At 36.0% G+C, this 13,321-nt stretch overlaps 1 protein-coding gene across 1 annotated transcript in view; it reads left to right on the top strand.

Annotated features, from left to right (window-relative positions):
• Nucleotides 1-7,976, top strand: part of LOC116593263 (NKG2-A/NKG2-B type II integral membrane protein-like) — a 43,474-nt gene extending 35,498 nt beyond the window's left edge. Inside the window, exon 7 of the mRNA XM_032347276.1 lies at nt 7,760-7,976. Coding sequence (XP_032203167.1) covers nt 7,760-7,782 — 23 coding nt within the window. The 3' untranslated portion in view covers nt 7,783-7,976. The remainder of the gene's footprint in view (nt 1-7,759) is intronic.
• The last annotated feature ends 5,345 nt before the right edge of the window (nt 7,977-13,321 follow it).

The following is a 13,321-nucleotide window of genomic DNA, read 5'->3' as shown; positions in this document are numbered from 1 at the left end:
TATCAGTCACCATACAGCACATCATTAGTTTTTGATGTAGTGTTCCATGACTAATTGTTTGCATATAACACCCATGCTCCATGCAATCCATGTCCTCCTTAATACCCATCCCTGGGCTAACGCATCCCCCCCAACTCTCCTCCCCTCTAAATCCTCAGTTTGTTTCCCAGAGTCCATTGTCTGTCATGGTTCATCTCCTCCTCTGATTTTCCCCCCTTCATTTTTCTCTTCCTTCTCCTAATGTCCTCCATGCTATTTCTTATGTTCCACAAATAAGTGAAACCATATGATAATTGACATTCTCTGCTTGACTTGTTTCCCTTAGCACAATCTCCTCCAATTCCATCAATGTTGATGCAAAAGTTGGGTATTTGTCCTTTCTGATGGCTGAGTAATATTCAACCATATACATATTACATCGTGTATATGGATCATATCTTCTTTATCCATTTGTCTGCTGAAGATCATTTCAGCTCTTTCCACAGTTTTGCTATTGTGGATATTGCTGCTATGATAGATGTTCTTGGGGAAAATAAATTAGAAAATCATGTAATAAACTTTTAGAAATCATGGTTATAGGAGAATACTACTTCTTATGAAACAGTATAAAGAAATACTCATTTAAAATCACTATACCCATGGGATGTCTGTGTGGCTCAATCAGTTAAGTGTCTGCCTTCAGCTCTAGCCATAATCCCAGGGTCCTAGGATTGAGTCCTGCATCACTCCCTCCTATGCTCCCCCTGCTTGTGCTCTGTATTTGTCTCTATCTGACAAATAAATATATAAAACCTTAAAAACTATTTCATAAAATCACCATACCCATAGTCATCAATTGTCTTGAATTTCCTCCTGCTATAAGATGCTGAGAGATGGGCACCTGGGTGGCTCAGTGGGTTAAAGCCTCTGACTTTGGCTTGGGTCATGATCCCGGGGTCTTGGGATCAAGCCTCACATTGGGCTCTCTGCTCAGCAGGAAGCCTGCTTCCTCCTCTCTCTCTGCTTACTTGTGATCTCTGTTTGTCAAATAAATAAATAAATCCTTAAAAAAAAAAGATGCTGAGAGATAAGTCACTTTACAATGCCAAAAAAGTGATTTTGTTCAGTGACACAAAGGACATGTAGAGATGGACATTTTTGTGTGTTTGCTTTATATGGGCACATAAATTAGGGTATGAAAGTATGACTCTTCTTTGAGTGTTTTTGTGTTTTGTTTCATTTTTATCTGCTTGTGAGGGTGCATGGATAAGTCATACACACGTGAAAACATACGCAAGTTGTAAATTTGCAATTTTTAAAATTTGAAAGTTTTTGGATAATGCCTCATAACCTTTGTCCAGTGTATAACTGTAGCCATTGTCCAAAAGAGTGGATGATACATTCCAACAATTGCTATTACATTAGCACTGAAAGAAAATCATGGAATGAGAGTATGTCAGCCTGCGCTTCTGAGAACTCTACCCTATTTTCCATAGAGGATGAAGAAGAATTGGTAAGATTTCAGATGCTTTCAGATTTTATTAAAAGCTTATCAATTAATATTATATTTTTAGAGTTCATTCATCTTTGTGTACGTATTTCTAATTTATTTGAAGTCTGTTACTATTCCATAGTTTGACTACTGTATTGTATTTATATTTTTATGCCTTTATTGTACCTTTGACAATTATCAGTTCTTGTTTTTAATAGAAAATCCTCCTTCTATGAATGCTCTTTTACCTGAAATAACTTTACTACATCAAAGAAACTAAACATATGATTGTACAACTTGATCACAGAGTAGTTAGAACCACGTAATTACAAATCAGGCATGAAATAGAAGTTTCAAGTCTTTATACAGTCCCACCCATTTTAACAATGTGAAATACCTTTGCTTGTTTTTGGACTTTATATCAATGGAATCATGCAGTGTGCATTTGTATGTGTGCCTCCTTTCACTCTCACATGATTTTGTGGTCCATCTATATTATCACATTTGTATATAGTTTGTGAATTTTCACTGCTGCTGTCTTAAATGAATATGACCTTGAAAAACTATTCTCAGAAACTTAGTTCCTTTTTAGTATGTGGGAATTATGAATAATTACTTTATGAAAAGATATTTCTATGTCTTTAAAAAATATTTATTTATTTATTTATTTATTTATTTATTTGTTTAGCGAGAGAGACCATAGGGAGGAGCAGATGGAGAGGGAGAGCCAGAGAATCTCAAGCAAACTCTGTGCTAAGCACAGAGCCCAACTTGGGACTGGATCTCAGGATCCTGAGCTCATGACCTGAACTGAAAACAAGAGCCAGATGGGGACACGCAGGCACCCGAACCTTTATATGTCTTTCCCACAAACTGTATTTATGCTAATTTATTATACATAACCACATAGAATATAGTATATTATATTTATGGAATGTAACTATTGTACTTGTCATAATAAATAATAATGTATAATATAACATTATGATTGTGTTTACATATAATTATAATACTGTTTGTTTTAACCATTAGTATAAAATTACATGGTCAATTTTATTTGTTTCTTTTAATATATTTAATTATCCCTATACTATTCTAGTATATTGTGTAAATACACATTGTACAGAATAATCTTGTTATCCAAAATTCAATGATGTTAGAAAAAATAATACAATAAGTTCTGGTGCTTATGCAAATAGTATCTTTTTTCGGTCTGTGAATCATTTGGATATTCTCTGTGAGGATGAGAAGTGCTCGAGTGTGTCTCTTGTTCATTTCTTTTAGGTGGTGCTTTCTTTTCCTTTCTTAGACCTTGTCATATTTTAGCTATGAGAGTTTTAGGAGATGGACCTAGCTGTGACTTGCATTTGTACTCCCCTGTTGGAGTCTTTTAATGATCAGAATTTCAATGTTATCATGGTCCAATTTATCATTTTGGATGTTAGTGATTATTTTGGACCTATTTCAGGAATATAATTTCCTATATTACTTCCAAGATTTACCTTTTTCTTTCTTTATTTATTTTTTACTTTTAATTAGGGTTTATGATCCACTTGGAATTTATATTTTGTGATGCTGTGGGATGATGTTAACAATGGCAGTTCAGAGTATTCACTGGCAGTTCAAAATATTCATTTTGTCATTCATACGATTATGACACTTGAAAATTCAACCAGCTATTGGCATGTATCCCATGAGCGTTCATTTGTATACACATTATACTACAGTAAAATTACCAATAGAAAATACTATGAAAATGTGCAAATAGGCTTAAAGCTAGACATAACATTAGAAACATCCTACCAAATACAACTTGTGATTTTTATTTGCATTTATCTGATCATTAGGGATACTGAGCATCTTTTCATAAGAATTTTCCCCATTTATTTTCTTGGACAAAATGTTTATTCACTTTTTTTTGCCCATTCTTTAATTGCCTTATTTGGATATGTTGTTGTTACTGACCTGTAGGATTCCTTATATATTTTGGATATGAACCTCTTGTCTGATGTATGATTTGCAAGCGTTTTTCCCCATTCTGTCTTTTCATTTTGTTGATCATACCTTTTGGTGCACAAAAATGTTTTGATGTGCTACATTTGCCTACAGTGAATTTTTCCTTTGTGGTCTGTGATTTTGGTGGCATACCCAAGAAATCATTGCCGAATATGATGTTTACTTTTCCCCATGTTCTCTTCAAGGAAATTTATAGTTTTATACTTAGGATTAGGTCTTTTCTCCATTTTGAGTTAACTTTTGTATATGGTGTAAGTCTTTGCCTCCACCTTCATTCTTTTGCATAGGGATAATCAGTTTCCCGTCGCCATTTATGAAAAATCCTGTCCTTTCCCTGTTGGCATCCTTATCAAAATGAAAATACATGGACTATGTGTCTGGATATATTTTGAAGTTTGGTTCCATAAAGGATATAGGACCTGGGGCTTTGTGTTCCTTTGTCTGGCTGATTTTATCCACTCCCATCTGAAATAGTGTGCAGGGCAGATACAGATTCTGTGGTAGATGATGTGGTCTAAGGCTGTGGGAGGTGGAGGATATTATCACCCATTCCCTGATGTTCACACTGACTTAAGTCACCTCATAATCCACCCTGTTCCCTCAAGAGCATTTCTTTGTCTGTGTTTGCAAATGATTTTTGGTGGTATTATGATACCTTGAGATGTGGATTTGTATGTAATCATTCCATTAGTAGTTTCCTAGCCTGTGGTGTCCATGAATATTTTTTGATGATATTTAATAAGTATTTGCTCATCGTGACTTAAGATTGTTGTTCTGCTTGTCAGTTTGTACTTAGACCTATGTTGGATTTCCTGAAGATGTTTTGAAGATCTATGAACTCTATTAATTTTTCTCTTTTCTTCCCTCTATCATCTTATAGGATGAATAACTTCTTTTACTCCTTCCTCAATTTCACCAACTTTTTCTTCTGCATATCACATAATCTATAGAGCTAATAAGTGAATTTTTCATTTCAAGTATGTATTCATAAACTCAGAATCTTCTGGGGTTTATTCATAGAGTTTTATTATTTTATTGATATTTCCTACTTACTATATTGCTGCCATCATATCTTCACTTAACTATTTGAACATTGTTTTCTTTATAATTTACATGTATTTATAAATATTACTTTAAAATACTTTTTTTCTAACAAATGTAACATCTTATCCCAGTAGAAATTTCTATTGGCCTATGCTTTCTCATAGCATGGAAGATATTTTCCAGTTTTTTGTGTGTATTAATTCCCTTTAAAGATATTTTTATTTTGTTTTAGAGACAATGCGAGAGAGAGATAAAGAGACAGTGCAAGTGGGTGGAGGAACAGAGGGAGAGGGACAGAGAGAAACCCAAGCAGACTCCACATTCAGCATGGAACTTGATGTGGGGATTGATCCCAGGAGCCTGAGATCACAATGAAGCCTGAGCCTGAGAGCCTGAGCTAAAATGAAGAGCTGGTTGCTTAACCGAATAAGCCACACAGCTGCCCCATTTCTTAATTTTTTGGAAGACATTTTTGATAGTACACCTTAGTGAACATTCATTCTATTTCATTTTTCTTAGATTTATTATTTTCTTGTATGTTGAATAAACTTTACTGCAGAATTTTCTCTAAAGTTGATCTCCTGATATTTTTTTTTAGTTTTTTCCAAATTCATATTGTTTATTTTTATTTTTTAGCCTATCTTCCTGGGATGATCCTTGTGAATTTTTAGCTTAGGTGTCAACCATCATTTTTTTTAAAGTCTGTATCCAGGGATGCCTGGGTGGTTCAGTTGGTTAAGCTGCTGCCTTCAGCTCATGTCATGATCCCAGGGTTCTGACTCAAGTCCCACATTGGGCTCCTTGCTCAGGGGGGAGCCTGCTTCTCTCTCTGCCTCTGCCTGCCTCTCTGCTTGCTTGTGCGCTTTCTCTCTCTCTCTCTCTCTCTGACCAATAAATAAATAAAATCTTTAAAAATATATATTAAAGTCTGTATTCAAATAGGCAAGACAGTAGGGCTTCCACCCTCTTTCAGGTGATGTGTGTGTGTGTGTGTGTGTGTGTGTGTGTGTACACACACATATACACGTGCACACATGAGTGTAGAAAGGGAGTCCTCATACCTTTATAGCAGTTCTCAAGTCTTCTTCACCTTTACTTCCTACTAGGATCATTTTGGTCTCCTCTCCCCATGCACATATTTTCTATCAGCCAAGAGTGTATAGAGAGCTCATGTCATCTCTTCAGTCACACTTTCCTTTATCATACCTTCCCATTATATTTCTGGGGGTGTCACAGTGCTGGACACAAAACCACAACATCAGACTAGTAAAAGGTTATGTTTTTCTCATTCATTACCAAGCAAAATAATCACGTTTAACTGAAAAGTCAGTGGGCTCTCTCACTGTCTTCTCCACTGCTAACCCCTGTGGCACCAACACTATTGCTCTCTGCAGCTTCTCCAAACTGTAAAAACTACAATTCGTCTTGATCACCGAGCTGGGGTGGGCTGGTGGGAAGCCACAAAGCAATCCCAGACAACAATAATCCTAAGCAACAAATATGATGCTTCTTACTTGAATCTCTAGGATTTTTTTCCACTGTAAGTATTTCATGAATTATCAATTTTCAGAACCCTGAAATTGTTATCTTTGTAATTTTGTTGTCTTCCCTTACACCTACTTATAAGGTAGTTTTGTAACATGTCTACTGTGTAACATTAAAATTTGAAAGATTCTATAAGGCAAGAATTAACTTTGTTACTACAAAATTCAAATGAATATAAGAGTTTCTGTTTGACATCTAATAAAATTTGTTTTCTCACAGCATTTGTTAGGCCTCTTCATTTCTTCTTCATGGCTTGGAGTCTCCCAGGCAAGCAATAATAATCCATCTGTGTGGCCCAAACACTCAACTTTCTCTTCCAAAGCGTAAGTTTCTTAAGAATTTTTGTATTTTGTACCTTAAAAGAATTAATCTTACAATGAAAAACAGCAATATGTGAACAATTATATAAACACAATTGTTGAAGTGTTTTCATAGTAAATTACATGGGAAATATTCTGATTGAGGTATATAACTATTAGTTGAACTAAATTGTTAATTCATCAAAATACTATGGTGTATAAGGTATATATTGGTAAGATTAATGAGGTATAATTCTCATATTTCAGGTTGGCAGTATCATCAGAGAGTGACCGGGCTTGTCCATATTTCAATTTTGGACTGGAGAAAGTTTTTTTTACATCTTGTTTAGAAATTAAAACATATGCTTGTAAGCACCAGGCATTTTAGTTATCTAATTTTGGTGTAATGTTATCTCACCATATATAAAGAACATGTTTCTCATTTCTCCAAAAGCCATGCAATTATTGTCTCAGAATCTTTCAAATATGATTTTTAGAGAAGTTTTATGTTCACAACAAAATTAAGAGCAAGTTACAGAGTTTTCTTCTATTGCCCCTGTCCACACACCTGCCTCTCCCCCATTATTAATATCCCTCACTAGAATGGTTCTTTTATGACCAAAAATGAATCTACAACAATGTTTCATAATCATCCAAAATTTAGTTTGTACATGAGGTTTCACCCTTGGTGTTGTTGAACTGTTTTTCAAGATTTATTTATATTAAAGTGAAAAAATATATATACTAAGGTACATATTATTCATTTATTAATCTTTTGCTATTCACTAAAATAATTATATATATAAATTGAAAATCATAATATTATTGTGAAGTTCCCAATATATTGAGTAATTGTGCTCATATTTCCTCACCTTTATAAGGGCTGCAAATTCGAGTTAAACAACCCAAGATGGCAAGGTAATCAGTCAGAATTGAGTCAGGAGACAGAAACCAGAGGAAGTTTGATGTAAACAATTAGTTTCTATTTGTAAGGGAAAGTTTACTAAGAGGAAAGGCTACTAATATAAAGAAAATAGTAAGAATATCTTAGGGTTAAAGGAGAGTACCAAAAGGAGGGATTTCTGAGAAAGCTAGGTCTACTCTCTGAGGATGAGATTTAGATGTTATTGAAGACAATGTGGCTATAGATGGCTTCATGACAGGTATGCCTATGGTATTGGCTTGGGACAGAGCAGCTCCATAACCCACACACTGAAACTGGTGAGCATGGATCTCAGACTGTGACTGGCATGCAGGAGGAATTCCCTGTCAGAGTCTTAGAAGTCCCTTCCCAAAGGATAGGAAACTGACTGGGACTAGCTACAAAAACCTGCTAGAGTCTGTTCAAATACATAGGACTTCCTGCATACATGCAGTCGGCAACCAAGCCATAGCCAAACACCTTGAAAAGACCATGAAACCAGGAAGAAGAGCCTCTTCTTTTCTCTCTCTCTTTTTTTTTTCCTTATGTTCAATTCAAGTCCCACATCGGGCTCCTTGCTTGGCAGGGAGCCTGCTTCGGCCTCGGCCTCTGCATGCTGCTCTGTCTGCCAGTGCTTGCGCTCTCTCTCTCTCTCTAACAAATAAATAAATAAAATCTTTTTAAAAAATAAATATTTATTGGGGCGCCTGTGTGGCTCAGTGGGTTAAGCCTTTGCCTTCAGCTCAGGTCGTGACCTCGGGGTCCTGGGATCGAGTCCCGCATTGGACCCTCTGCTCAGCAGGGAGCCTGTTCCTCCTCTCTCTCTCTCTGCCTGCCTCTCTGCCTGCTTGTGATCTCTCTCTGTCAAATAAATAAATAAAATCTCTAAAAAAAATAAAAAATAAAAATAAGTATTTATTTCTCATTCATTAGTTTGTGATTTGGCTGAGTTTTAGTTATCAAGGCTAGATATGTAAGAACTTGACTCTAGACTACAGATTCAGCTCACATCTTTTTTTTTTTTTAATTCTTAGAGGAGTGGGCTAGCTGGTATATGACCTTTTATGGCAGAGATCAGCATCAAAGAGAAACTTCATCTTAATACCTGGACTCTGAACTCATTAGCTATCACATCCTATTCATACTATATTGTGAAAGCAAGCCACATGGCCAAACTTACCATTGATTGTCTGGATCATATGTCTTCTCAAGCTGGTCAGATTGAAGAAATGAAGGTTCACTGAAAAACAACCTAATCTATCATAAAAGCCCTGGGAATATTTTTTTTTCATTATATTTCATGAGATACATTAGTTGGCTAAAGAAAAATATTGGGAAATAGATGAAAAAAAAATTAGTAGTGTCTTAATTTCCCATCCAGTTTTTTGTGTTCTCTGTGCCAAAAATTCATGCTAAATAATTTTGCATAGTGATAAACATCATCATACAGATGTTTTCATTGAAGTTCTTGATCAATTTACAAATGGGAATTAGCAGTACAGTATAAAGTTTAAGGACATTGGCAATGAAACCAGGTCATTTCAATGTATTTTCTATATGTACTATCTTAGCCCCATGCCTCAGCTGCATAACTGCTCTGGTTCAGTTTCTTATGCTGGAAAATATGATAGAAATAGATTCTTATTCACAGACTTACTTGAAGATTATTTTAAAAGTACCTCTGTTGACATACAAGTATTCACTAGATCTCAGTTGTTTTGACTTAAGAACTTGATGCTTCTATGCCATGACCTATGACATCATGACCATAATTGTAGCCACCTCATAGGGCTGATCTGAGGAATCAATACTATAAGGCCCAAATTTCCTTAAAATAAATCTTAACCACCAGAATTTCTTGCTAAATATGATCTCTTCATATTTTACTTTTCCAAATATTCAATAAAAGCTGTTTTCCAAGAAAATCCATGTTCTGTAATTATTTTCTTCCTTTTACCCAATGAAATAGCCAGTCATCTGACTTAAACTCTTCAATCATCAAAGATGTTTGCATTTTAAGTGTTTTGAGAAATTTAATACACCTCATTTATGGACACTAAAGTAATTTTTTTTTTCTGCAGATATATTTCCTTTTTTGAAATCAAGTCACAATCCCTGTTCTTTCTTTTATTGGTAAAGAACCCTAGTCTTCTCATCCAGTGTGTTATATGGATATATGTAAATGTTGTCTGTTTTGGAATTGAAGAAATTTAAAGGGGATTGTCAAGGTTTGACAAGATAACCTGTTTGGTTCCAAGATTTGGGGAGCCACCATGAGCCTAGGGGAAGAAGATACTGAAATGCCTCTTCTTTCCAATGTTGGAGAATCCCATCCACACATAATACATCTCTTACCATTGAGAATGGTGAAAATAAGAGAGAAGGTGCTTAATACATTTTCATGTGGAACACTCCCAATTTTCTCCCAAAGTATTTTACATATCTAAACATGTTCATTTTAAAAAGTGTCAAATTCTTACATGTACCCATAAAAGATCATTGGAATTATTTGGTAGAGTAAGCTTTGGTTTAGGGACCCACAAAAAACACTGGAGATATAAAAATATGGAACAATATTAGGAGGTAGTTAATCAAGAGTGAATTCAGAATAGAAAGAGCCATGCAGAAATCAGGGATATAAAGATCACAATAGCATTTTTTTCTCTGTGTTTATCTTTCTGAGACTATACATTACGTATTGAACATAATAGACTTGTTATTTTGGATTCCAGAGTTAAAAGGTACTCATTTCAGTATAAATTCAGAGGAAGATGGTGCCCTTTTAAAATGCACTGTTGTTGGAGCAGATCTGAAAGTATACTCTCTGCAGGTAGCCAGTCCAAGTAGGAGGCAGAAAGGACTGAGTTTTATCTGTCTAGCCTCATGTACCAAATTTGGGAATCTGCAAATTCTGTTTCCTGGTAATTGAATATAAAGTTGGGGAGGACATCAGAGATTAACATTAAAAAGTTGCTCTGCCCTATGTTTTATGAGGCTCATCCCTTAATTACAACCATTGTTCCCCCTAAGGAACATATAACAATTTAGCCTGTATACCCCCAAATGGTATGGATTTGATAAGAACAATAATGCACTTTGAAAGGGGAATAAAAATAATTTTTACAAGAGATTAATGTGATAACATCAAAAGTTGTGACACATGTATAATTAAGATCTTACAAGGAGAGGGAAATGCTTGGCAGAAAATTATTTGAACAAATAATGTTGGAAACTATTTCAAGCTTGTTAAAAAGGAAGTTAAATTCAAGAATTCCACCCAAATCCCAACAACATAAATATAAACTAAGTCACAAGTGGGTACATTGTAGTCATGCTTCTGAAAGAGGCAAAAAGAGAATCTTGAGAGCAATGAGAAAATAACAACACTTCATATGCCAAGAAAGTCATTATAAGTAGTAAAATTTACAAGATAATAGATCATTCTCACTGAGGAGGAGAAACTGCAGACCCAGAACTTGATGTCATTGATAGTTTTCCAGAATGAAGGTACATGAGGCCATGTTCAACGACTTGGAGCTAACATCACCATTGATCTGCAGTGTAATAAAAAGAGCAAAAAGAAGGGAATTCTCCAGGCTTCAGTGTGGTAGTAACAGATGGAAAACTGGGTATTTGTGAAGGTGAGAAGGGAATGAAAAGTTATAAATATCGGGGTAAATATGAAAGACTATCTGTTATATTCCTTGAAGTATGCAAGGCTATTCAAAGCAAAGTTCTCAACAATATCCCTTCCAGGGTTTATAATGTATGCATGATGTAATACATACAATAACTATACCATTATTATTGGAGAATGTGATCAATATTTTTTAAGTGGTATTTTTTTAAAGATTTTATTTATTTATTTGACAGACAGAGATCACAAGTAGGCAGAGAGGCAGGCAGAGAGAGAGGAGGAAGCAGGCTCCCCACTGAGCAGAGAGCCTGATGCGGGGCTCAAACCCAGGACCCTGGAATCATGACCTGAGCTGAAGGCAGAGGCCTTAACCCACTGAGCCACCCAGGCGACCCAATATTTTTTAAGTGTTATTCACTCTGATGCCATCTGAGCTTCTGAGTAAAATGTTTCTGTAGGAAGATTTATATCATGAACTCAATTTCTTTAATACCTGGTAGGTTTGCCCAGGTTGCTTTTTGTTGTACTCCACTTTGGTAATTTTCAGTTTCTAGGAATTTTCTATTTCTTAGAGACATTATTTCTAGATTTTTAGAAAGTTAAAGATTCTGTGCCCAACTCAGTGTCTTAGAGATTATGGTGAAAGGGAATATCCTTAGGAATGATACATAAACTTTCTCTCTTCCTTTGGTAAGAGGTAAAAACTGTAGAGAATTCTGAGGTCAGTACTAAGATGGTAGAGTAGGAGGATCCTGAGCTGACCTCCTTCTAGGCACATAGCTGATTTATACTAATATGGAGAATGACCTAAAGACTAGAAGAACAGCTCTATCCAATGAAAGATAATGAAGAAAAAGTCACATCAAGAAAGGTAAAAAGGACAAGACATGGCCTAATGTGACCCATAATTCCAGTGTGGTGACCCACAACTAGCAGAGAATTCACAGGCACTACGGTCTTCTGTGAAAAGTGAGGAGATCAAGCTCAACATTGGGCATCTCCTTACCCTGACAAACTGCACGGGAATGATGAGCCCCCCATCATATCTGGCTTTGAAATTTATCTGGGTTTACCCCCAGGACCATCTAAAATCAATGGGATTTAACCCCGGGAGAACTTAAGGGTTATGGGAAAGGAAGACTCTGCCCTTATTAGGCCCATGATGAACTCACTATCACTGAGACCTAGCACAGAGGCAGCAGTTTGAAAAGTGCTTGGCCCATATGGGAAGATTAATTGACTAATATTTGGGTGTATCCCAGAGTGACAGGGTCTATAGAAACTTTCTCTGGAACTGGAAGAGCTGGAAGGCACCATTATTCTTACCCACCTTTTGCCTAGCTGCTCTGATGCTTTGTATTCCAGGTCTGACAGTCTCCATCTACCTTACTAGCACTGTTTACCCCATCCAGGCTTTCCTGCAGCAGACCCACATGCCCAGTGTGCATTGCTGTGGCAGATACCCCTCAATGGGACTCCTAACATGCCACACTCTGAGGAATGGGACTAGTGACACCACAAAAAATAATCTGCCTCACCATGCCTAGACGAAAGCCTTGGACCAAGACAAAGCCACTGCCAAAGTGCCTCCCACACCTCCACACTTGCTAGACAGGCTTGATTGGTCTGGCTTACCTGCAAAGTGGCTTCTGCACTACTAAACCCAGGGGATCAATACCGTCTAAACTGTTCCCATCCTGCCATTCTCAGTAGATGGCTTCACTACAATTAGAGACCCTCCAGAGCAACTCTTCTGGAGGTTGCCCTTGGGCACCGTATGCCTTACATCCATTGATGTAAGTAAGGTGTTTAAGTTCCCTACTATTATTGTATTCCTGTCAAATTATCCCTTTTCCCTGTTAATGTTTCTTTTATACGTTTAAGTGTCCCTCTGTTGAGTGCATAGAAATTTTTATATATAGGATATTTGTGGTATCCTTTTGTTGGATTGATCCTTTCATCATTATGGATGTTCTTTTTTGTTTCTTGTTACAGTCTCTGTTTTAAAGTCTATTTTTGCTGATGTAAGAATTGCTACCATAGCTTTCTTTTTATTTTCATGTACATGGAATATCATATTTCATCTTTTCACTGTCAGACTGTATGTCTCTGGGATGAAGTGAGTCTTAACCAGCATATAGATGAGTCTTGTTGTATTTTTTTTTTCCTTCTTTATCCATTCAGTCACCATTTATTCCTTTTACTGGAGCACTTATTCCATTTATATTCTTACTTCTGTTTATGGCCTTTTCTTTTTCACTTCCATCAAGACAGATTATCAACAAAGAAACAGTGGTATGTTGGACCAGGTGAATTTAATAGATATGGAAATTTGCACCTAAAAACAGAAAAATATACATTCCTTTTTAATTGCATATGGAATATTT

Source organism: Mustela erminea, chromosome 6 (assembly GCF_009829155.1).
Source record: "Mustela erminea isolate mMusErm1 chromosome 6, mMusErm1.Pri, whole genome shotgun sequence".
Lineage (NCBI taxonomy): Eukaryota > Metazoa > Chordata > Mammalia > Carnivora > Mustelidae > Mustela > Mustela erminea.
Note: the sequence above shows the minus strand (reverse complement) of the source record. Positions and strands in the feature narration are given on the sequence as shown.